Here is a 24,684-nt window from a genome sequence, read left to right on the forward strand (position 1 = left end):
GTTTCTGCCCAATCAATCTTAACATGTCTCAGATTGGAGAAATTTGGCTCTAGGCTTTGACTAGGCCGTTCTAAGACTTTGAGTTTAGTTTGATAAAATCGTTGTGGATCGCTACTGTTATTGCACACACAGTGTCAAAGAGCAACATATCGGACATTAAAGAAATCATTGTCACAACAGAACCTTATTTCTGGTTAATCTGACTGCATGCAATCATGGGAGGTTTGGACAGAAACAGACTAAATACTGAAATGTTTTTTTGAAAGTTGAAAGTGTGCATACTTTTTAGAACAGAATGAGTCACATTAAAACTGAAAAAAGTTTAATAAAATTATTTGAAACAACCTGGCATTCAAACAGGGGAGTGTTTACTTTCTGTATCCAGTCTGTTCACTACAGCGACAGCTTTACAGACGGTTTGCTGTTTTAAACTGTAACAACAACGATCCATACATACGACAGCGCATTAGGGACGCGTTGTAGACAAAAAATAGACAGGAGTAATTTTTTTTTGTCTAAAAACTCTTAAAATTTTACATTAGGATCAGAAAGTTTCTAGAAAAAATGATAAATTTCTGAATTTCAGAAGTTGAAATATTTTTACTTTTGAAACTCACAAATTTTCATGTTTTTTCCAGAAAATTTCTAAAATTAATATCAAATTTTTTTTATTTTTTTTTAGTGGAAATTTCCTCTTTTTCTGGCCCCAACACGCCGTCGTAGATACAGGTACATTCTGTTGCAGGTAATCAAACATTTGAGCTGCTAAAGCTTGCAGGAGGAGAGGTGATTGGTCGCTAACTGTGAAATTGTTTCGTGCAGCTTCAGTCCGGAGAGCTGAGAGCTTAAGGCACACCAAACAGAAGGGCTTTGATGTGATCTGGATAAATTTGCAGCGATTGATGAAGCTTCAGTGTTTGATTTTGACCTCAGTGACTCCTCCAGCTACAACCCTCATATTCCCAGTCGCTGCTACTCTTCTCCCCTCTGTCATCACAGTGATCTTTCTTCTAGACTCTTCTAATAAAATAAATCTCCTCTTCCTCAATCAGAGATGTGTGTCCTGCTCCTCTTCATCATCCTCAGTTGCTGCCTGGTTGACGAACGCCTGAAAAATAAAGACAAGAGATTGAAATGAAAATCAGCTGAAAGCATCCTGATTGCTGTATGCAACATAAATACAGTAGTAGATGTAAATATTAATTGATCCATGATCCAGTATGTCTGGATTTTCCGCAGAAATATATATATTTTAATTTTAAAATGTCTCACTTGAGGTTTTCAGCCAATTTTATGGCGTTCTCTTATACCAACACTGCAATTTATGGTCTAGTTCTAATGCAAATATCTTCTTACACTAGAATTAAGACAAAACTAACAAACAAATAACTTTTCAGCACAATATAAGAGCTTGTTTTAAGTCAAGTATTCATTAATATTGATGAAAAAGTACTGGTTCCACTGTTTATTTGCATAAGGACAAGTGTTAAATATGAACAAAAACTGAGCTCTACAACATTTATAGCCTTAGCTAATTCGCTTTACATATCCACAAATGGGCCTCCGACAACAAAAAAAAATCCAGATTATTTGTGGAGAGAATCAGGCTCAATGATTAATTTGATAAAATTACAACTTTCAGAATTTTCTTTAACCAGTTATATTTCATGTTTATGTCTTATTGCTCTATTTATTTAATGATTAAAATATATTTTTGAGATTTCAAACTGGTGGACTAGACCCAAATGTATCATGTTTTCCTCTCTTTTCTTTCATAAAAGTAACAGACATTAGATAGAAAAACAGAAATAAGTAGTTAAAAATAGTCTAAATCCATCATCCAATCACCTGCCAGCGACTGCTGTCGTCCCCGCCCCCTCCTCCCGCCCCTGTGAGCCCATTGGTGCTCGGCTTCTTCTCCCGCATCTCAGCCTGGCTGTCATTGGTCACGTCCAGGGTGGGGTTGTCGTGGTAACCATTCTCCACAGAGTGAAGCTCCTCTGCAGGAAACTACCAGAATAAGGCAGATTTACTTAATATGACAGACTTCTGACTCAACTGAGCTTTTATCACATTTCAATCTGTATGTGGTCTAAAAAGAGAGGAAAGAAGAAACAATAAAACACCAGAAATAAGCGAGAGAGCTCAGATTTTATTATTCTGAGCCCATCCATCCATCTATCCATCCATTTTCTTCCGCTTATCCAGGGTCGGGTCGCGGGGGCAGCAGCTTCAGAAGGGAGGCCCAGACTTCCCTCTCCCCAGCCACTTCTTCCAGCTCCTCCCGGGGAGCTGGCGTTCCCAGGCCAGCCGAGAGACATAGTCCCTCCAGCGTGTCCTGGGTCTTCCCCTCCTCCTGGTGGGACGTGCCTGGAACACCTCACCAGGGAGGCATCCAGGAGGCATCCTTACCAGATGCCCGAGCCACCTCAACTGGCTCCTCTCAACCTTTAAGGAGTTTAAAGGCTCCTTAAACTGAATTAAGTAAAGTTGAAGATTGGTTTTTAATGTCTTTCTTTAATTGTTCCCTCACTAAAATGATAAAAATCCAACAGATTTAATCTCTTATCTCACTGGTCTCATTCCAGATATATAATATGAATATTTAAAATAATTTATGCATCTATTTAAAACCACATTCTTGACCTACCATGCTCTTCATTCCCGGCAGCCGTCTCTGCCAGCAGATGTAGATGAAGCCGGACGTGATGATGACCATGCAGATGGAGCCGATGATGACCAGAACCACGAAGAGTTTTCCGTAGTCGCTGCGGGTCTTACTGGGCCGAGACTGGCAGCTGGTTGCTGCGCTGTAGTTCTGGATCCCCACCTGACAAACCAGTCAGGGAACGTTTTACTATCCCGCAGAACTCAAACGAAACAAATATCAACATACCAGACAGTGGAAGAAATCACATTTGCCATTTTTACAAAAAGAAAACTAAAAACTTATTTTTTATTTACAGAACTTTGATCAGTAACACGTCGTTTTTAATTAAAGGTGACCTATTATGCTTCCTTGAACAGGATATTATAGATCTATGGTCTATTCAAAACATGTTCATTACATTTTTTTTTATAAAATAATTCCTAGTTGATGAGATTTTAGTCTGCTCAGGTTGATCCATTTTGAGCTTTTTTAGGGCGTCTTCTCACTTTAAATCCAAATAATCTGCTGCTGGCCATGCCCCCCCAACTCAACATTTATACTCCCACGTGGAAATGGCTGCCAACAGAAGCGCAATTATACAACCGTACATGTTAGAAAAGTAGAAGTGAAGCCTCCTGCACAATCAACAAGAATGCAGAAGTGGTTTCTGGATGGTGAGTCCACAACAAAACACTTCTCTTTTCCAGCAGCCATTGTACAGCACATACTGTGGTAAAACCAGCTGACCAAACGAGCTGGAACTCCGCTTGGGTTGCTAGGTAATGGGCTGAGCTCGACTGGGGTTGCTAGGTAACAGCGCAGTGAGTGTTCATTGTGACTAAACAGTTGGGAGGGTTTTGAATTGGCTCATTCTGAAAACACCAAAAATGGCCCAGTGGTTTTTTTTTAAAAGTCCACTGCTTGGACTGTTTTTAGCAACAGCTTTTAGAAGCTTCCAAATGGAAGAACAAAAACATGCAGAACGTGAACTTTGCACAATAGCTGTCCGTTAAATGTCACTGTAAGGACTTAATACAAACATAAAGGGCGATCTAAAAACTGACTGCAGAGTATGTCAGCTGATTTTGAAGAAGTGAAAACCAGACAGAGCAAAACATCTTTGAAAAATTACAAGAAAGTCTGCTTGCTTAGACAGGGAACAAACCAAAGCTGTGAATTTATTTTTTACCAGATAAAGAACCTGTATGTTCACCTTATCGAGGCCTTTTTTGATCTCTCCCAACATGTCCAGCACCTCCTGAGTAGCAATGACTCCTGAAAGACATCAGATGACGATCAGCAGTATTTACAGTCAACGTGTCTCTGACATCCGAATGCTTCAAGGCCCGACATGCTTCATACGAACTGAACAAAATCCGTTCTCACTGACGTAAACATGCGACGTCTGGCTAACAACTCACAAATTTAAAAGAATAACTTTACATAAAAACAAGAAAATTTGGATAATCCTGAGCATCTTCTTCATGAGTGAGTTCAGTTGCTGCTTTTTATGCTGTCATCAGACTACCTTCTGTTTATTTGGGTCACTGAATGCTACCTTGAACATCTTTGCAAATATAAAGAGGCGTTCAATGAGCCAAATAAATGTTGTAAATTTCTACATTTTCACCATATTTTACAGTGTCCTAAGTCATAAATCGGCATTTTTGCGTGACTTTTAAACATGCAGTAAAAGTGGAGATTTGTGTCCACTCTGGTAGCAATGCTGATGTTTCTCTTCAACTTGTCTGCCGCCATAACCGGTTTTTGGATTTGTAGGTGATACAAAATGTTTAACTGATGCAGTGAGGAATTCTTTATCTTTGTACAATTCATAACTACTCTAAGACTGATGAATGGTTAAAAATTCATGGACAGAAATTGTAGTGTCAGTGTTTCCAGAAGAGGCTGCCTGCAGAAAAGTGTGGCAACAGCTCTGTGACTGTTTTTCTAAAAGGAAAATAGAGGATCCAAGCAGGGAAAATGTCTCCTATGGAAGACCAGAAAGGACACAAATGCTTGTTTGTGTTGTTGGATTTTTGCCATATTTTATAGAGTTCCAAGTCAGTGTTTTTTGTGTGAATTTTTAGCCAGGGTTGTAGTAAACGTGCTGATTTCCGTCCTTTCTGGCCTTCCGTACAAATGTACCATAACAATGTGACTGCGCGTCGACGGTTCAGATGAAGCATGAAGGGCCGTTAGGCTTCAGGTGAGCCAAGCTTCTGTGAGGCTCGTATGTGTGTACCATGTGCAGACGCAACGTTCATCAGCAGCTGGTGTTGCTGGTGCGTCGGCTTGCTGAGGTAAAGTACCCATGATCCTTCAGGGCTGTTCATTCTGCGTGCAAACTCGCGCTCCAGGATCTTCAGCAGCTGGACGCCACCACAGACACGAAACTCCTCCTGTCTCACAAACAAAACACGCTTTTTCTGCATAATTTTCCACCTGGAAACTCAAAGTGATGAAAAATGATGCTTCTCTAAAATCCATCGCGTTATTATGGCGACCGTTGATACACTGCAGCAGCGGTTTTGTTGCTTCCATGGCAACAGAAGCAACAGTGAGGATCCCTGATCTGTTCCTGACATAAAAACAGATCAGGGTTTTTGCTGAAACGTTGTTACTTGTTGATATTTTGGTACTTATTTTGATACTTACACAGTTCATGTTCTTCGTCATGTTGAGGACGACATAGCCCCGTCCGGTCAGCTCGTTCCAGTTCACACAAACCACCTGAACATTCACAGTGGAGATGTTTTTAAGTGTTCTTGTGTTTCCGGTTGAATCGTCGGGTTTGAACCAACCAACCTGCCGCGGCGGCTCCTCCAGTCCGGGATCAAACCCGGTCGCCGTGAATCCAGTCGTATGGGACGGGTCTGTGGTCAGCGGGATGATTCCTCTGAATCTGCTTCCCTCTCTCTCCTCCCTCTCTTCCTCCAACTCCTCACTTCTGTTTTCTGATCCAAAACAATAAATAAATGTAAAGCTTACTTTACGTTACTTTTCAATCCATTCCAAACTGGAAAAGAGTCGATGAATGCTAACCTTTTAGGTCATGTTCCCGTTCTTCCCAGTGTTTGTCCTGCTCCAAACTGGGCTGCAGAGGTTGTCTGCTGGGTGCCAACCCAACCTCTGGAGCTGTGGGATTCTGGGTAATTACACCTGCATGTGGCACACCTGCTTCCTCCTCATCATCATCTGAAGTCAAACCAGAGATAAGAAACAAACAGCTGAAACTCTTAATGTGGCAAAGTGGCACTGCCTTGGTGTTCCTCAAGGCTCAGTTCTTGGGCCACTTTTATTCAAAACATTTAACGCTTAAATTACCATTTGTAAAACAAAAAAAAAATTAAAAGCAATAATTTGGATTTTATTTTTCAGTGTCATATTTTCACCATGTAATTTATTAAATTATAAATGTCATAGTTTCAAACCAAATATTTAGTTAGGAAGCTAAATGTTTTATTTGAAGCCAGATATTTTTGCTTGAAGCTAAATATTTAGCCTCAAACTAAGTTTATTCAACTCAAAGTTTACAGAGCCTCCAAGTAAATTAATGCTTTAGAATTTATCTAGAAAAGTTAATTTGGGGGGAAGCTAAGTGCGCTTAACGTTTTCAAAGGTAGCTAAATGAAAAATTAACTCTGCTATTAGCGAATTAGCTAAAGTTTCCTCACTGCAGTCTGAAACATTTACGTATAGAAAAAGTAACAAAAGCAAGAGAAAATGGGAAAATACTTTTTGTTTGGATTCTACCTTTTGTATAACTTCCCAGAAGTCCAAAGTCGGTTCCGGTGTCGGTCTCTGGTGTCGCCGTACCGTCAGAGTCTGCAGAAACGGCTGGGTCATCAGGAGGTGTTGGAGAGGTCTGAGCTGCAGCGACTGAGGAGCGAAGGACGCCGTAGCCGCTGGACTGAACGTCTTCGTCCTTCTCTGCTATCCACAGATCTTTCTCTGAAGGACTCAACTGGAGGTTGGTTTGAGAATAAAGAAAGAAAAAATGGATGGTGTAAGACGATGACATAGTTCATGTTTTAGTTGATTTATCATTGAAAGTTCTATAAGCAACCGTGATTTAACATGTTCTAAGATGCTAGAACAGGCGTGTCCAACGTGTGGCCCAGGGGCCATTTTTGGCCCTCTGAAGGATTTTCTTAACTCTAGAATTGAGCAAACCTGGGCATAAAGCATAGTAGGCTCGTATTTTAAAGCGATCTTTTTACAGCGTGTCGACATGTTACAGTTGTCAAAGTCAAGCTAGCATACTTCCACCTCCCTCTCTATTTTTCTTTATCTTTCTAAAAGCTTTTTCCTGATCTTGTAGTGTTGACAATTAGTAGAAAAGGACTGCGTCCTTTTTTCTTTTATATATCATAGGCACATTTTAGATTTAGCGTATTATGTTGATAACCAAAGCTAGTCATCAAAGGCGAGCAGCTTATTGCCCTCCAGAAGGAAGATGGGGTGGGATCTTGCAAGTGTGTGTCACTTATAAGATTTATTGTTAAGATTTATTTCTGTAAAAACAAAATACTAAAACAGAAGACACATTTCTCTGTCTTTACCTCCAAGACTGAGGGACCGCGATGCTCTTGCGGCCTGAAATCGTGCTCTTCAGACAGGAAGGACCTGCTGGGCTCCTTGGACGGATGAAAGAAAGACCTGTAGTCTGTTTCAAAAACATGCGTGTCAAAAACACGTTTCTGGTTTTCCTTTAAAAGCAGTTGCAGTTTGAGACTATTCATAACATTCTTATGGGAAAACACATCTGTTGATAGTGCTGATTCAGAACATTAATGTCTGACTGGTTCCTGTCAAAACTGACCATTTCTCCCAGCCGTTCTTTAAAATGGGAAGTCTTTGAAGGGCGAATCCAAGTCAAATCTACAGTCGATTGTGAGTGTAAGTCAAATCTCACGTTTCTAAATCTAGAAAGGATGAGTCAAAGTCGAGATAAACATCTCCAAAGGTGAGAATCCAAAGACTCTGTCAAAATAAAAGCCCTTGAAGGATGACTGTAAGTTAAGTCTAGAGAGAATGACTCCAAGTCAAATCTCTCGCTTTGAAAGTTGAGTCCAAGCCAAATCTTGAGTCTTTTAGGAGCAAATCCAAGTCGAATTTCATGTATTTGATGGGCGAGTCCAGATCAAGTCAAAGTGGAGTCTGGTGACCATCAGACAGAATCTCTGTTCTGCTGGTTGAGCAGAGAAATAATTTCCTACAATCTGGATAATGTTGTCTCTTTTGTTGTCTTGCAGCAGCAACAGAAACTTCAGAAAGTTCTCTATGTTGGTTTCTGGGTAAATATTTGGCGTGAACCAGCATGAGCGTTACTAACCGATCAGAGCGTAGAGATCTGGAGTCGTGTGATTGACCTCCACGGCTTCTGTGACGCCGCGTTCGTCCGTCTCTCGTCCCGTTTTGTCCTCCTCCCCCCGTCTCTCTCTGTCCTCCGCTGCGTATCTCTCCCACTCGTCCTCCCCTCCTCCTCCTCTCCTGTCCTGGTCCTCTCCTCCGTCGTCTCCGCGGTCTCTGTCCTCTGTGTCCGTCCCGTCAAAGCCGGACGCTTCCTGGGAGGCGTCGCCAGCTCCAAGCCCGCCGTGGCGCTCTGCTTCTGGCTCTGTGAGCTCCAGGTGTCCCCCGGCGCCGTCCGGACCCAGCGGCACCGCCAGGTGGACCATCCGCTGAAACATGGGACACATCAGGTAGCTTCCAGGAGGATTAAATTAAACTGTCTTAAACAATAAGAATCCTCTGTCAAATGAATGTTTTAACACGTTAAACTTTAACGTTTTGCACATCAGACTTTGTGCTTTTAATATAAGAAACAAGTCTCATCGGAAAATATGGACCCCCTGCACGTCGTTTACATCTGAAAATTTGGCGCATGCACAACACTGGAGGGGAAAAACATGATCAATCCATTAACAAAAGGAAACCTGGAGATGTAGGTATTATTTATGTAGTGCCGAGCACAATATTGTTGTTTTATGACCTTTTTCAAGTAATGCAATGTAAGAACACATTCTCAAAGATCAATAAACTTTAAATTCTAACTGGAAAACATATTAAATATTCTAAAAAATAAAAGAACAAAACAAATAAAATTAACTATGAAGTCTCTGGAAACAAAATTATCCTTCAAAAAAAGATCAAGTTGAGACCAAAACACCAGACTGAAGACTTTTATCATCCAGTTTTTAGCGGAAAAAGAGAGAAAAGAGAAAAACAATAAATCATTCAAATGGAAATTATTGAGTTTGTTTTAATTTATGATGCAATTAATTTATTTATTGCTTATTGTGACAAGCCTAATAAGAAAAACTCTTCCAGTTCCAGTGTTTAATGTTCATTAGAATTTAATAATGTGTTTTTGTATTATTGTGCTATTAGCATCATATTACTGGAAATGGTCTCAAAACAATATTATTGTTCATCACAATAACTTCTGGGACAATTTATTGTCCAACGTTTGTTATAGTGACAGGCATAAGCATCAGAATGATTGACAGCGCTAAATCCCGCCTCCTGGCTCTGATTGGTTGTTTCTAGTTTGCTCTGGGAGGAACTGAGAAGAATTATTAGCTAGATTTTTTCACACATTAACTCATGTTATTCTGTCATCGTGACATAACAAATATGTAAAAAACAATTTAAAAAAATATATAAGTTACACACTGCAGTTTTAAATCATTTATATATTTGTTTTGAATCCTCACCTCCATCACTTCTTCCACATCCAGGCTTTCATCCACGGCAGCAAGGGTCCTGGCTACTTCCTGGTTCATGGCGGGCGGCGGGCTCATGGCGGACGTCGGGTTCACGGCGGAGGGATTCACCGGCTCCTGTTTGCTTTGTGAGCCGGATGTTTCGTGGATCTCCGGCCAGCCCATGTCATGAACCAAGTGAGGCTGGGCGCGGACTAACTCGCGGGCCGAGTGGCGCTTGGTTCTGACTAATTCCTTGATGAAACGCGACTGGCCTTGGACCTCACCCGGAAGCAGAGGAGCTGGCGGAGGTCCGAGCGGGATGACCCGTTGGGTCGAGCCCCGTCCGAAAGCTTCAGAGCTGGATAGAAGAGCTGAGGGACGGAGGGACAAAAATATACCTGAAGAACTAATTTACTTCGTCAAAACCTGACATTTTGGCCTTGTTTAATATTTATATGTAACGGGGTTTTATTTAAAAATATTATAGATGTGATTTGTGTCAAAAATGTGTTTATTTATTCTCTGAATTTATTTCGTTTAGTTACGTACTGTAGTTGCTCCTCCAGACATTTATGGTTACGGCTCTTGACGGTTGGTGGTTACCATAGCAACTAATAACCGAAAGCTCCACCCCTTTTTTCTGTTGCCTCAGTAACATCGATATGTATTGGGATCATCTGTTTTTTTTTAAGTATTATGTTTTAACAAATATTTCAGACAAATTTAATCATAATGTTTCGTGAGTAATTTTGCCATTTTTTTGTGTTTTCAACTCATTATTGTAATATTAATACAACTGCTAGCTGTTGCTAACTGATGTTAACTGCTGCTAAGTGCTAACTGGGAGATATTGCTCTGCAGTTTGTTTAGAGTTGTGTATTTTATTTAATGTGCAGGGCAGAAGCTGCTGAACTGAAGTTAACCACCAACTTGATTTGATCTTTTGTTAGAATAAACACAGTGAACCTCGGTGTGTCTGTCATAATAAAGTCGACCTACTGGATCAGAGACGAACATGTAAATGTTGCTTTTACACCGGGCTCCTGACAGGGCCGGGACTAGCGGGTCTGTTGTCCTGGGCCAAGGCTGGAGGAGAACCAAAACGTTGTGAACGTTTCTACAAGATGTGCCCATAAGCTTAATCATTAATCTCATATCTGTGGTCACAGTTCTGCATCTGAAGTCGGTCTCTGTCTGGGAACACAGATGGCTGTCTGAGCTTATTACACCATCATGTCCAACATGTCTGACACACGTTAATCTCTCAGGTCCAACACCAGAACCACAGGATCTGAGGGTGGAAATGATCCAAGAGTCTTCTTAAACTGGTTAGTAATTAAATTAAAATTAAAATATAACAGCAGAGCACTGTTGCCTTTCAGCTAGGAGGTCCTGAGTTCGATTCCCAGCCCAGGGTTTTTCTGCATGGAGTTTGCATGTTCTCCCGGTGCATGCGTGGGTTCTCTTCGGGTACTCCGGCTTCCTCCCACAGCCCAGGAACATGACTGTCAGATTAACTGGTCTGTATAAATTCTCCTTAGGTGTGAGCGTGTGTACAGTTGTTTGTTCTGCTTGTCTCTGTGATGCCCTGCGATGGACTGGCGACCTGTCCAGGTGACCCCAAATGTTTAGCTTGACACCACAATATTTAGCTTCCAAACTAATACTTAGTTAGGACCTAGCAAGGTAAATAATTAGCTCAAAACTAAATTCACTCATACATCCAAGCTTTGTAAGAGATGCAGAATGCTGATAGTAGAAATAAAAGAAAAAACTCAAAAAGTGTTTGTAGCCAAATATTACATTTTTAGATTGCCAGCTAAATCTTTAATTTGTAAACTAAATACTTAGTTTGCTAATGAAATATTTAGTGTGGAAGTCTGACATTTATAAATGTTTGGTAAAAATAAGAGTTTGAGAAACAAATCCCCATTTTTGTCTATTATGATCGGCTAAATAATCCAAACTGACATGTTGTTCTGTGGGATTGGTTCCGTCTCAGACCGGATTACTGGGTTCTGTAACCCTCCCCCAAATAACTCCCAAATCTGCCAGAAGAATTCATCCCATTATCTCCTTTAGGCCCTAATCAGGCATTTCTACAATGTCAAACACATTTATGACAGTAATTTAATCTTTTTAGTTTAGTTTCGCAACACTAACTTTGGAAATAGGATTCCGATTTTGACAAGAACATGTTCGGGAAGTATGCAACAACTTCAGGTTTAACTGTTTTTAAAGTCTATGCTTCAAAACCACTAAAGTCTTGCATTACTCAGTTAAACCTCATGAAAAGAAGAATGTGGGATTCCTCATTAGGATTATATTGTAGTGGTTTTTCACAACTATTCAATTGTTTTTTACTTTACTTGATTGCATTTTTAGCAAAGTTTTTTATTCACAAAAAAATTCAATAGAAAAATCCCTTTCTATGTGACTTTTAAAAACTGGTCTACTTGATTACTTTCAGTTTATCTCATTCAAAAACTGTAAGGCAACTAAAACTGTGTACGATATAACTTCAATCTCTGTACATTACACCTGGTTGATGTTGTTGCTACTATTATATGATATGCTGTCTCTCAGTAATAAAATAAAACTGGCATTTCAGCATGACAGAGCCCATAAACATTGTTTGCAATAGCTCTGACAAACATAATTTTAAGCTTTACTTTCCACAAGCAAATACCACTTTTAGTTTACAGTTTCAGGCATAACACATAGCGTTGATATTAGCTACATTTAGAAGGCACCACCATTAGCTTGCTACCAATGATGCGAGGAGCGGCCATCTTGAAACGTGAGGACCCTGTTTCCCAGTAGGAAATCCGACTTCGGGGGTCGTTCCAGTTGATTTATCCGACTGGGAAAGTAAAAATTTTCCAATTCCAACTACAACTGGCGCAACTTCACAAAACAAACAAAAACGGAGTAGAGTCAGATTTTAGTGGCTGTAGGATTTCTCTTTGTCTTTGCACAAAGTCATTTCGCCGGGTAGCGCAAGCTTACCGCGTTAGTTTTGTTTGTATTTTCCCAGAATGCCTTGCGCTGTAGTTCACTTCCCAAATGAACCAGACTTGAACAAATTGAAGCAGACTAAGCAGGGCTGGTGTGAATGCAGCCTAAGAATTACTAATCTCAATAGCAAAATAAAACTTGAACTTGACGCATCAATTTACAAAATCAGCAATTTGAACAAAAAATGTAAACATTTTATATCAAATCATCAAGATATGAGGATTGGGTTCAGTTAAACTGAGAATTTACTGGGTAGCTAGTGAAAACCAAGTGAAAAATTTAATCAAGCTGCTGAATTTTACCAGAAAGGACAGCTTCTTCCTCTTAATTAATAAGGTGCAATGGTTAACCAGACAGGAAGTGCAACAAAAACACACCAAGAGTAAATATTCCCCACAAAACACAACAGATGGCACATTTTTTAGAGAGGCTACTAAATGTAAATGTGTTTGATCTAAAACCATGCGTCATTTCTGGTTAATGCTGCACCACTGATGCTCTTTAATGCAACAGTTAAAACTTGCATGTCAGGTGAGATACTGCAGTGTGTGCTGCGTCCACTGTATTAAAACACTGCAGGCTACACCCTCCTCATTTATAACAACACAATGATTTATTCTGCACCATCAACATTAAGATTTTAAAATGTAAAGTTATCCGCATTTGATGCTCAGTAGACATTTTACGGTTCTCTGTTGTGCTTTTTAAAGATTTTCCTGCCGCATTTTTTTTTGTGTTTTTCTTGTAATAGTAATAATAATAAACCGGATTATTTCCTGTTTTTGTCCAAAGCATTAGGAGACAGAGACTGACCGATGAGCGTGATGATGAGGCCCGGCATGTCTGCTGCAGTGCTCTCCCTCCGCCTCCGCTCCGGTCTCTCGGGGGAATCAGCTGCGGATGCTCTCTGGATGTTCAGCGGGAAAACGGCGCCTTCACGGCCGCTTCATGTCCTGGCGGTGTGCGGGGAAGGGCTCACGGCTGCCAGGCTGCGGGCGGGTCACGCACACGGACGGGTTTGATTGTTCGGAGCTGCGGTCGGAACCAGAATCAGATCTGCTGCAGAGAAGAAGGGGAAAAAAGCTGGTTTGCGGTTGGTTGACGTTTCCGGACGTGCCCGCTAGATGTCGCAGTTTTATCCATGAATGCAAATATTCAAAGTTTGCTCCACGTTAACCTAATAAATTAACCTATCCAAGTATTGGCATAGCATCAGTTAAAATTAAAATTTTTATGTAATCAAAGTCTATATGACTTTACTATGATAAACATGTTTCCACCACAGCTTACTACTGTTGATGTGAGGAGCGGCCATATTGAAATGAGAAGACAAGGAAAATTAGGGGGATTGGATAGAAAAAATTAGTGTATTTAAGCTAAAAAAAAAAAAAAATCAGACATTTTCAAGAAAAAACAGAAATTTGAGTTTGAAACGTGTAAAATTTGCTTAAAATTTTTTTAATTTTGAGTTGATTGCAAATTTTCTAGAAGTTTCAAAAGTCAATTTAAACTTTTGAAGCTCAGAAATTTGCAAATTTTTTCTAGAGAATTTCTTAAAATATGGTTGAATAAAAATGTATCTGGCTGCAGTCTGTACTTCAAATTTCAGCTCATAATCATCTCCCATAGTCAGACAGTGTGGGAATACAAGACATTTTCTGAATCCTTAGTCTGTTGAGTATTTCAGTTAACTCCCGTGTCCCAGGATATCACTGGGCTAAAAGAAATGTATTGTTTGAGCAAAAAATGTCGGAAAATTTGCATAATTTCTGGTTTAACAAGCTCTAGTAAAACCTCTGATTTTGTCCTTTTAATATGAGTTAAAAGGACAAAAACTCTCATTGTGTTCAAGAGTGAAGTCCTTCGCAATCCCAGTGGGATCTGGTTCTAGTCAGAAGTTCCAGCTGATTTTTAAGTTGTTTTTGGCAACCCTTGCCTCATTTAAACAAATGAGCCTTCAGAAAGTTCATAGGGTTACAGCAAAGTCTGCAACCAGAAAGACTCATGCAAAATCCTTTAACAGCTACAATCAAACAACATTTTAACTTCTTTAAATTCAGTTTTTATTTTTTTTTTCCAGAACAACTACAGTCAGAAATCTTCATAAAACATGTACATGTATTTACAAACAGTGATGAACGTCGTTTATTTGGACATTTCAGCTTTTTTAAAGGCTCCATTCAGCGAAATGCGACGGTTTCCCATTACAAACGTGACTCAGCTGATGGGAGAACCAACACGCATCTCGGAGTCCAAATGTAGGACAGCCGGGTCTCAGAACTGCTGCAGGATGAGCTTCTTCTTGCCGTCGTGGCTGAACCTGTTGGAGCGGAAGAGCTCGCTGTCGTAGAAGGCCGACAGGTTGTGGATGCTGATCTGTCGCGCCTCGAGAAGGAAAAAACAGAAAAGGAGATCAGCCAAAGTCTTCAAAACGTTTTCTTCACAGGTTTCTGTTCGTCTTTCACACGAAACCCCAAAAATGACTTTAAAATGAGGCCTATTATCATTCTGAGTTTAAAAATCTACCAGATTTCCATGTTTTTATTTAATTCTAATTTTATTTTTTCTGTAGATACTTTAATATGTAGTTGCTTTACATGTATAGTTTTTTTATATATATATTTTGTATGTTTTTGTTATGTGCTGCTGTAACAACAATCTTCCATTGTGGGATTAATAATGAACTGCTCTAATCGTTTTTGTTCTTCCATTTGAGTTTCTACTGTTTCTAAAGGAACAACCTAGGACTTAAAGTTTTTTTGGCCATAAGTTAAAGTTTGTTGGGGGTTTCTGGAAAATGAGCCGTTTCAAACACCTCCTGAATGTGAAGTCACATTCCAAAGACACTCCACCGTTACCTAGAGAAATCTGCTAAGATCTGACGCTCCTCCATTTTTACTAACATGTTGTGAAGAAGGATGTAGCGTATTGTCTTCTTCAGAGGTTTTTCTGTTATTTCCTTCAGTAGTTCTTGGTGCAGCTCCCCCACAGGCGAGGAGAGGAACTGGTTTTTTCAAAGGGTTTGGTTTGTTTGACTCAGTGCAGCTGAAAATGTAACCCATGGTGCAATTTTGATCCTCAATCGAACTGAGACTACTGGACTATAAGGCGGGAAAACACCCTTACCATCCAGAAACCACTTCCTGCATTCTAGTTGATTGTGCAGGAGGCTCTACTTCTGCTTTTCAAAGCTACACAGATGTATAATTGCGCATCTGTTTGCAGACATTTCCACGTGTGAACCTCCTTACCTTGTCGTGCAGATCCTTCTCTGGGATCTCGATGGTGTCGTTCTGGACTCCGTATCGGCTCCTCTGGTAGGCGACCTGCTCGGCCACCAGCTGCTTCAGGATGAACAGCAGCAGCTCGTTGTTGTCCCTGCGGAACGCCAGGTAGCGGGCAAATGTCTGGCCAACAAACAGGAACCAGAGAATAGGTTAAGTTCCTCCTAGAAACCCGTTAAATATTGTGTTTCCAACTCCAAAGCAGCAGCAGACCTTCCTCATGCTCCTCATCACGCTGAACTTCTGCGTGTCGATGAAACTCTCCAGCATCACCCTGATGGCCATGTTCACGTCGTCCTCCAGGACATAGTCCCTCAGGTGCATCTTGGCGTGAGCCTCCGCCATCCGGATCATCGACTCGATGTGGCGCACCGTGATGGGGATGCTGCCTGTGGCCTGCAGGGGGCGCCAAAACAACTTCAGTTTCTACACCAACATGTCCAACATGTCTGAAACAGGACAGCAGAGGACTCACCATGGACTCCTTGCGGAGGTCGCTGTAGATGCGAGCCACCTTGTCCTGATCCATTTGATTCAGTTTGGGGTGAACCTGTGCAAAAAAAAAAATAAATAAATACCAAAGATTCCACTGGAGCGGATCAACCTGGAGGTTCGCCGGTGGCGTGTGTTCGGACCCGCTCTTTGGCGTAGATGATGTACTTCCTCAGCAGCTCCTGAGGGATCGATGGGACGTCCGACGAGTTGGGCAGAACCACATCCTCCAACGCCACGCCCCCTTCCTTGTTGCTAGGGTGATGCTTGATGTGGGAGCCGACAACGAAGCGCGCCAGCATCTCATCCTTGGTTGACAAACAGCAGCAGATCAGACAGAGTTCCTCGACTTTCACTGATACAGCAGATTCAGCGCCACAACTAAGACCAGTGCACACCTAGCGGAGGCTATTCCAAAGCTAGCTACTGATCTGATTGATAAGCTAACACAGCTAACTGAGCACCTAGCGCTGGCAAATGGGGAGAGGAGTCACTTTGTGAGCTTCGGAAAGGCTCGAGACTAGATTGCCAAGGTAGGTCACCCACTGGATTCCCTACTTCCTCCAGCGTCCATTAGCACAAAGAGGCTAACACTGACTTTCAAGAAGCTAGTGCTAGCTTTCTAGAAGCTAATATTGACTTTTGAAAGGTTAGCACTGGTGAAGCTAGCATTCTCAGAGTGCTGGCATTCCAGAGGGTAGCGCTGGCTTCCCAATCCATTGTTACATCAACCATAATGCCTAAGGAAAAAGAGTCATGAGTGGCTAGGCATGCTAATCCTAACGCCAGCTTATCTGTGCTAATGGACAACACAGACAGTGAGTAACCAGCCTCTCCAAAGGTAACACCAGTGACGAGTCCTCCTTGTTACGCCGTTGCCGGCCTCTTATCAGTAACTAGCTTTGGAAAGGATTCATCATCCTGCAATTAGCATGCTATACCCAATAGTCTTAATTTGATCACCAATAACACGACATGTTTCATCTTTTAATATTTTTATTAATAAACATGAAACTGCGGTACCTGCACAGGATCGACGGTGTCTCTGACGACGCACAGCACGTCGAAACGTGACACAATGGGCTCCGTCAGGTCCACGTTCTCAGAGAAGGTGAGCGAAGGGTCATACCTGCCGCCTGGAGACACGGGGGGGAAAAACAGTTAGGAAAAAACGACACACCACAGGCGGCTGAACTGAACCTCCTTCGTATTAATTGGCATTCGCACCGATGGGGTTGGCAGCGGCCATGACGGTGCACCTGGCCTGCAGTGAGGTGACGATGCCGGCCTTGGAGATAGAGATGCTCTGCTGCTCCATCGCCTCGTGGATGCTCGTCCTGTCGGCGTCGTTCATCTGGAGGTCAAGACGAGATTAAAGAACGGTTTTATTATGTCTCGATCAGAAGTCGTAGTCCTGGTTGGGATCCGAGTGCATCTCGCCTCACCTTATCGAACTCGTCGATCAGGCAGACGCCGCGGTCGGCCAGCACCAGCGCGCCGGCCTCCAGCGTCCACTCGCGGCTCACCGGGTGCCTCTGAACGTACGCCGTCAGGCCCACAGCGGACGCCCCTTGACCCGTGGTGAAGACGGCACGGCTCGCCACCTTCTCCACATACCTGGTGAAGAAAACTCCTCCGTTAAACCGACTCTGGTTCGGATTAAACACAACTTTTAAAGGTGATCTGTTATGCTTCCATGAACAGATTAGGATTGGTCCATGGGCTACAAATCACAAAATCATTCTTTATTCATCAGATTTTAGTCTGGTCAGTTTTGCCAGATGCACCATTATACGACAGTACATCTTTGAAAAGCAGAAGTGGAGCCTCCTGCACAACAAACCAGAATGCAGCAAGTGGTTTCTGGAAGTTAAGTCAACAACTAAACACTTGTCTTTACCAGCAGTCATACAGCGGGAATACCAGCTGACCAAACATGCTGGAGCTCAGATTGGGTTGCTAGGTAACAGGGCAGGGCTTCACTGGGGTTACCAGGTTACAGCACAGCACCATTGAAGGTGATTTAATCAGTAGAATTTTGAAACAGCTCCTTTTCCAGACACCAAAAATGCCAAAAACCAGCGTGGTGTCTTGTTTTTAGAAACAGTAGAAACCCAAATTGAAAAACAAAAACGTGCAGAATTTGAATTTTGTGTTGTAGGTCCCTTTAAACATTTGGATGCTGCAGGAAAACTTGTGAGTCGACTCTTACTTGAGGAACTGAGACTTGGCGGTTCCCGGGTCTCCACACAACAGAACGTTGATGTCGCCACGCACCTTATGTTTCCCACCTGCAGGAGGGAGAGACTCTCAGTTCATGGATGTTTATGAATGAGATTCAGTCGGGATCTCAGCTGGGAGTCGGTACCTGGGTTTTTAGGCTCTCCTCCGAACAGAGACAGCGCCAGGGCTCGCTTTATGTCCTCGTGCCCGTAGATGGACGGAGCGATGCTGGCGAAGATCTGCAGGCAGGAAAGTAAAGATTGGTGGTTTATTTAAACCAACAGAAATCAGTTTCAGTCTGGAAGGTGACGGCGTTCCTCCTCACCCTCTCCCCGATCCGCTCGTCCTTCGACAGGGCAACGATCGCCTTGACGTCCTCGTCTGTGAGCTCCGCCACGGCGACGCCCTCGTCCCGGCGGGTGATGTGATTGGCCAGGATCACAGTGGCGAACACCGGAAAGCCGTTGGCCGTGTTCAGAGAGCCGTCGTAGTTGTTGTGGTAGATTCCAGTCAACTCCTGACCAGACGAAGAGACGGACAGTTTCAGCAAAATGTCCTTCCATCAAGAGTCTCTGCCTTTATTTAGGGATCCGTTTGGATTTCTACACATTTTCATAAAGTTTCTATCAAGATTCCAGAGTTCTCAGTACCCTTTTAAAGGTTTCTTCTGCAGAGGTTAAGATTTAAATCAGACTGGAAATGGATGGATAGACAACAGGATGCGTAGACAATAAATGAGCAGATGCAGAGACTGATACAGAGATGATGAACAAACAGATGCAAAAGATTTATTCTTTCTGAATTCAGATATTTTTCCTCTCATCCAGGCCTGAAAACTTTAAAAACATGAAACAACTAAAGTGTAAAACGTCCCAGACAGGAACCTCATCCTTCCTGCATGCCAGGCTACGTTCTGCCACTTTGATCATTTCCTGAATGGAGTTGGACTCACGATCTCGTCTCCAGGCTTGCAGCTGTCCACCAGGTCGGCCAGCAGGACGGCGTCCTTGGAGCGCGGCAGGCGGCCCGCCGCCACCTTCCCAGGACTCTCCTGGATGGTGATCCTCTGGTAGTTCTGGTACACCGTCTGGAGGAGGGAGCGGCTGGTTAAGTCCCCTCTGATTGGTCTGACAACTTAAAGGGGCAGTACTTTGTTTTCCAGGCACATTCTGCCATTTTATAGCATAATAAAGTAACTGTGTTGCCTTGAGTTGTTACAAAAATATTAAGTTAATTATGACTTTAAAGAAATTTCACTTTCTGACACAATACCTTTAAATTGAGTCTCTGTCTCTTTAAGAAGCTCCGTCTTCACAAAGTCACAACATGGCTCCTTTATTAACCCTTTAAGGTTTTTACTAGTGCTGCTGTCAGGTAGCTCCTATAAGGAACTCAGCAGGTGTTTGCTAACTGCTGCTGGCTAGTCTGAAGGGGCAGAGTAGGGGAGGAGCTGTGCCTTGAAGGCGGAGCTAGGTTCAACCAGGCGTTTTCCTCAGCTGAATGGTTGCCATGGAGATTAAAGGATTTCTCAAACAGGCGAGAAAGAATCAAGGTAACACTCCAGGTAAGTTTTTGATGAAGGAATACAATTATAACATGATGCAGAGCTAAAAGGGTTGATTTTACATGATGCTGCTCCTTTAAATGCAGTCTGGATGTTGAGTTGGCCATCGTGGCAACAGCTCACCTCCTCCATGTTGACCTCGAAGGGCCCCTGGGACTGACACTCGGGGCAGGAGCCCGGCTTCACCTCCTGGTTCTGGGACTGGAAGAACGGCCCCAGAACGAAGCTGCACTTGCTGCAGTTGTACTTGACCATGCTGAGCTGCGGCAGAACGCCGGTGCAGCTGCTCACCACGCCGCTGGTCCGGATCAGCTGGTTCAGGTGGAGCTGCCTGAGGAAGAAGAGCGAAGAGGAGCAGACGCTCAACTGATTTCACTGCAAAAACTAAACATTACCAAGTATTTTTGGTCTAGCATTAAAGGCAAATATCTTACAATAAGACAAAACTAACTGATGAGATTTCAGCAAGAGTTAGGATCTTAATTCAGTCAATAATTCTGGTTCGGTTGGCAGGTTATTTGACTTGTAACAAAACAATTTATAATCATTAATTTTAATGAATTTCAGTTGTAATAAATGAGAAAAGGCGGTGAGAGGCGATACCTGAGAGCCCGAATCTCCTCGACCAGAGGCAGGTTGCAGATCCGGACGTGGATCTCGTGAGCGATGCGGTCGTATTTCGGGTACATGGCGAGAACGACTTCTTTGGCAGCTTCATCGAAAATCTGAAAACAAATTTAGTCACGTTTACCTCCAAGATCATCATTCAAACTGGTAAAAAAAAAAAAATGGAAAGACCTACAAAAAGGAAGGAAAAAAAACAAAAAAACAACTCACCTTGAGCATCTCGGTCGGGGCCTCAGGCAGGAAGTAAGCCAGAACGTGTTCCCTGGCCGCCAGATCTTCGTAGTTCACAACCAGACTCTCCCTGTTCTCTGCACAGACCCGGAGAACAGGATCAGGACAGGAAGTGACCAGCGACTCATCGATCAGGACAGGAAGTGACCACACAGCTCATCGATCAGGACAGGAAGTGACCACACAGCTCATCGATCAGGACAGGAAGTGACCACACAGCTCATCGATCAGGACAGGAAGTGACCACGTGGCTCGCCTCACCATCCCCGCCTACCTTTGCACATGTCGCTGATCTTCTCCTTGAACACGTTGTGGCCGTTCTCGTCCACGTGGGTCCGCAGGAAGTTCTTGAAGCGGTTGTAGATCTCGAGGCGAGGTGCCGCCATGGAGACCCACTCCCTCACAGTGTGGCCCTGCAGGTCGGAAACCCGTTAGAAACCCGGAAAACTCAGAGAAATTCAAGCATTTCCAAGGTAAGTTTCCAAACTTTGACAGCACCACACTGCTGGAAGTGACAGCTTCAATTCACTGTTATATCACATCGTTTAAGACAGTTATTAATGAAATATTGTGGTAATATCACACATCCTACAGCAGGGGCAAGGTCGACATAAAACACTAATTTAACAAATAAAATCCCCAAATTTTCCATTTGGTTTTCTGCTGCTTCTTAAAACTCATTGTATATATTTATTCATTTATTTTTTCACATTTATCACCATCACAAAACATCATCATTAAACTTTCAGTGCATGTCGCTCCCCACTAGCTGCACTTTATTACCAAACTGTACAGTTTGAACACACTTAGCACTTTCTAAACCTTGAACACATGTAACTGAAATTCAAGGATTTTCAAGGATTTAAGCACTGTCCGACCACAAACCTTCATGTCTTCCAGGTTCTCAATGCTCTCGATCATCTCCTCTTCATCTCCATCGGTGATTCCCTCGGCCGCACGCTCGGCGATCCGCCGCCGCCGCGCTCCAGGAGGACCGTCATCTTCATCTTCGCTGTCTGGAACACAAAGTTAAGCGTCAGTTTGGTCCAGTGGAGGTTCTGGGTCATTCTGAGCGGTTCTGCCCACCATAAAGCAGTCCTCTCCGCAGCCTCCCGCTCAGCCCCTGCTCCCGGTCACGGCGCCTCATCGCCTCCTCGGCGGCGGCGCGGGCTCCCGGAGACAGCTCTGACAGATCCTCGTCATCCAGGTCCAAACCTTCTGCCTCGTACCGATCCAGCTCCGGGATGGCGCGGTAATCCCTGGAAGAATAGCAAAATTATCTGGGATTACAACGAAACAAACACATCAACAGACTCCTGAGCGAACTAATGGAAGACAAATTGTCCCAAAAGTCAATAATGTTGTTGTTTTGAGACCATTTAATGGCAAAATGACACATTCTCAAAGAGCAATAAACTTTAAATTATAATCAATATTTAACACTGGAACTGGAAGAAATTTTAAATAAACAAAAACAACCGAAGTGATCCTTCAAAAAAAAAAAAAAAGGGGTTGGGGGAATTAGTTGAGTCCAAAGCACCAGACCAAATGCTTTTATCATCCAGTTTAGAAAGAGAGAAAAGAGAAACAATAAATCATGCAAATTGAAATTACTGAGTTTGTTTTCATTGATTTATTGCGACAGGTCTAGTCACCTCTCCATCCCGTCCCCGATCAGTTCCTCCCCATCGTCCTCCTCCGGCAGGGGGCCGTCGCCCAGCAGCCCCTCGGACTCGTCCTCGAAGGGGGGAAGGTCGCGTCCGGGGCTGGAGGTCAGGTCTCCCCTCCTGGAGGCCCGGCTGGGGCTGGTGGCCATGTGGAACGACTCGGAGGAATCCTGGAAAGCAAAACCAGCCTGGTAACTCAAAACAAAACGCTCAAACACTGAGACTGAACCTTCACAGGTCACATAAAGACGGCTACAAAGTCAGCCTTCCATCACCTGAAGGACATTTCCAGGATTAAAGGCTAGTATCAAAGCAAGTCCTAGAGAAACTCATCTGTGTATGTATTTTAGTGTTCTGCATCTCCAGAACCAAACATGGAGAAGCTGCATTCAGCTTCTATGCTCCACAAATCTGGAACAAACTTCTAGAAAACTGCAAAACAGCCGAAACACGGAGTTCCTTTAAATCAAGACTAAAACCCAGCTGTTAGAGCTGCTTTTGATTCATAGTAAATTAACCAAAAATATAAGACGTGTATTGATTATTTTAATGCTGCAATCATCAAAATGTAATGTTTCTTACTGGTTTTCACAATGACTATCAGATGCATTTGATGTTCATCTAATTTTTGAGTCATTTCAAATTTTAAGGTTTGTATTTCAAACATTTCTCATTCTTTTAGACAATTACATGCTGACAGACCTAGTCATTAGTATTGAGGCAAAAATATAAAAAATACAGCTTCTATAGCAACTTTAGTATTCGTTACAGCTTAAACTAAAAGCTAAAGTTGATTTAATGTTTGCCTGACATCTTTTAGATTAGTTTGGGGGTTTTTCTCTCTAATTTGGGACCTTCATAGATCATTTTCAGGTTTTATTTCTTCGTTTTGCATCCATTTGTGTTCATAAATGTGATTGAACAGAAAAGAACACAAAGAGCAGAAAAAGTCAAATATTTTGGGGGTGTGCAATATAAAGTGCATTTTGTGTTACATGGCTATTTATGAGTTTGTCATTATTTCCTGTCTTTAAGACTAATAAAGACAGAACCTACTGAATAGGAGGACAATATTTATGTGAAATAAATATTAAGTGGCAACTGATATTAGCATATAGAAATAAGGGTAAAAAAGGAACTTAGCTTATGGAAAAGAGCATTTGAGCCTTAATTCTCTCTAACTTTACCATTTTTATTCAGATTAAGAAATTTCACAAATACCCAAATAGGTTTGAAATATTCTGCTAGCACTGCAAAATAATCTAGTCCGGGTTTGAAAAGTCTAAGTATTGTGGTTTTTAATCTAGAGCAGATTAAAGATGAAATTAGGTGGAATCGCCCTTTATTCATTTTTCAATTCAGAAGCCAACTTCAGCTTTGTTATATTTTAAATAAAAAACCTCAACGGCCACATGGCAGCTAATAACAGTCTAAGAGTTACTTAAATGCTCCATTAAAACCAACATTTACGAATTAAAACAAAAAACACGAAACCTATCTTCCAGAATATTGACGCTAGACGGATTTTAAAAAGGATTCATTAAAGAAATATTATTTTTCTAACTGTAATAACTCTCCCCATCAGTGTCAATGCAGAAACTACAATACAGCAACACAGAGAAAAACTCAATTACTGCAAATAACCTTGAATTATTTATCTTTTATTTCCTTTTATTTTTTTACAGCAAACCCCAAACATTAGCTAATTTACTCGGTTTTAGCTCGTTTTCACTCACCGCCATTGATCCGCTGCTGTTTGTCTGCTGCTTCTTCTCCTTCCTGCCGGGGGTCACTTTTCGCGCGAAAACAACCACGTGACAGTCAAAGCGCGCGAAAACTCATGAATATTGAAAATGATCGTTGACGTCAAGATTTTCTATTGGTCGATTGTCTTCAATGAGGCGTGGTTTTGAGCTGGATTGGGTTTACTTTCATGAACAGGCGCAGTTGTCTGTTTAATGCGGTTGCAGTGGAAAGGAAACGGTGTACGCCGCGCAGTTAAACAAACGCATCTTTTTGTCTCATTTTTCAGTCCGGGCGGAGTTTATGACGCAACACGACCCCGGGAAACATTTTTTTTCTTTTTTTTGTTGTTTGTTTTGTTTTTATTTAAAACATCCTGTAATTTCTAACTTTTTTGTTTACTTTTTTCTGTTAAAACACTTCATAATATATATTTTTATTGGAAGCTTACGTAATTTACCAGAATAAAGAAGTG

At 42.1% G+C, this 24,684-nt stretch overlaps 2 protein-coding genes across 4 annotated transcripts; both read right to left on the reverse strand.

Annotated features, from left to right (window-relative positions):
- Positions 1-701: 701 nt before the first annotated feature.
- Positions 702-13,509, reverse strand: podxl2 (podocalyxin-like 2). 3 transcript variants are annotated; one of them, XM_007559715.2, is made up of 13 exons: positions 13,192-13,508; positions 9,370-9,731; positions 7,989-8,334; positions 7,216-7,319; positions 6,407-6,617; positions 5,696-5,848; positions 5,459-5,607; positions 5,309-5,383; positions 4,896-5,052; positions 3,864-3,925; positions 2,651-2,830; positions 1,849-2,010; positions 702-1,108 (listed from the first exon to the last, which is right to left on the reverse strand). In XM_007559715.2, the coding sequence occupies exons 1-13, from the start codon at positions 13,217-13,219 to the stop codon at positions 1,049-1,051; spliced, it is 2,049 nt and encodes a 682-aa protein (XP_007559777.1). In that variant the 5' UTR covers positions 13,220-13,508; the 3' UTR covers positions 702-1,048. The 3 variants fall into 3 exon arrangements, with proteins under 3 accessions (XP_007559777.1, XP_016530612.1, XP_007559776.1); XM_016675126.1 differs by having other exon boundaries at positions 5,309-5,607; positions 7,989-8,331; positions 13,192-13,509; XM_007559714.2 differs by having other exon boundaries at positions 5,309-5,607; positions 13,192-13,509.
- Positions 13,510-14,417: 908 nt separating this feature from the next.
- mcm2 (minichromosome maintenance complex component 2) lies at positions 14,418-24,305 on the reverse strand. The gene is made up of 20 exons (XM_007559716.2): positions 24,203-24,305; positions 22,455-22,636; positions 21,886-22,058; positions 21,685-21,815; positions 21,074-21,212; positions 20,779-20,876; positions 20,545-20,666; positions 20,065-20,272; positions 19,330-19,464; positions 18,703-18,894; positions 18,523-18,616; positions 18,367-18,445; positions 17,600-17,771; positions 17,382-17,508; positions 17,178-17,290; positions 16,298-16,462; positions 16,138-16,212; positions 15,876-16,058; positions 15,630-15,785; positions 14,418-14,763 (listed from the first exon to the last, which is right to left on the reverse strand). Exons 1-20 carry the CDS (start codon positions 24,206-24,208, stop codon positions 14,653-14,655), a joined length of 2,661 nt encoding a protein of 886 aa, XP_007559778.1. The 5' UTR covers positions 24,209-24,305; the 3' UTR covers positions 14,418-14,652.
- Between the last annotated feature and the right edge of the window lie 379 nt (positions 24,306-24,684).

The sequence above is a fragment of the Poecilia formosa genome, unplaced genomic scaffold (genome assembly GCF_000485575.1).
Source record: "Poecilia formosa unplaced genomic scaffold, Poecilia_formosa-5.1.2 Scaffold106, whole genome shotgun sequence".
Lineage (NCBI taxonomy): Eukaryota > Metazoa > Chordata > Actinopteri > Cyprinodontiformes > Poeciliidae > Poecilia > Poecilia formosa.

Coding starts and splice junctions, on each gene's coding strand:
- podxl2 (XM_007559714.2), bottom strand. CDS start 13,219: ATGCCGGGCCTCATCATCACGCTCATCG. Junction 2,011..2,650: donor TGCCGGGAATGAAGAGCATG/GTAGGTCAAGAA, acceptor TTATTCTGGTAG/TTTCCTGCAGAGGAGCTTCA. Junction 1,109..1,848: donor ACGACAGCAGTCGCTGGCAG/GTGATTGGATGA, acceptor TTTATTTTTCAG/GCGTTCGTCAACCAGGCAGC.
- mcm2 (XM_007559716.2), bottom strand. Junction 21,213..21,684: donor AGAACCTGGAAGACATGAAG/GTTTGTGGTCGG, acceptor TCCGACCTGCAG/GGCCACACTGTGAGGGAGTG. Junction 18,446..18,522: donor AGGAGAGCCTAAAAACCCAG/GTACCGACTCCC, acceptor TCCCTCCTGCAG/GTGGGAAACATAAGGTGCGT.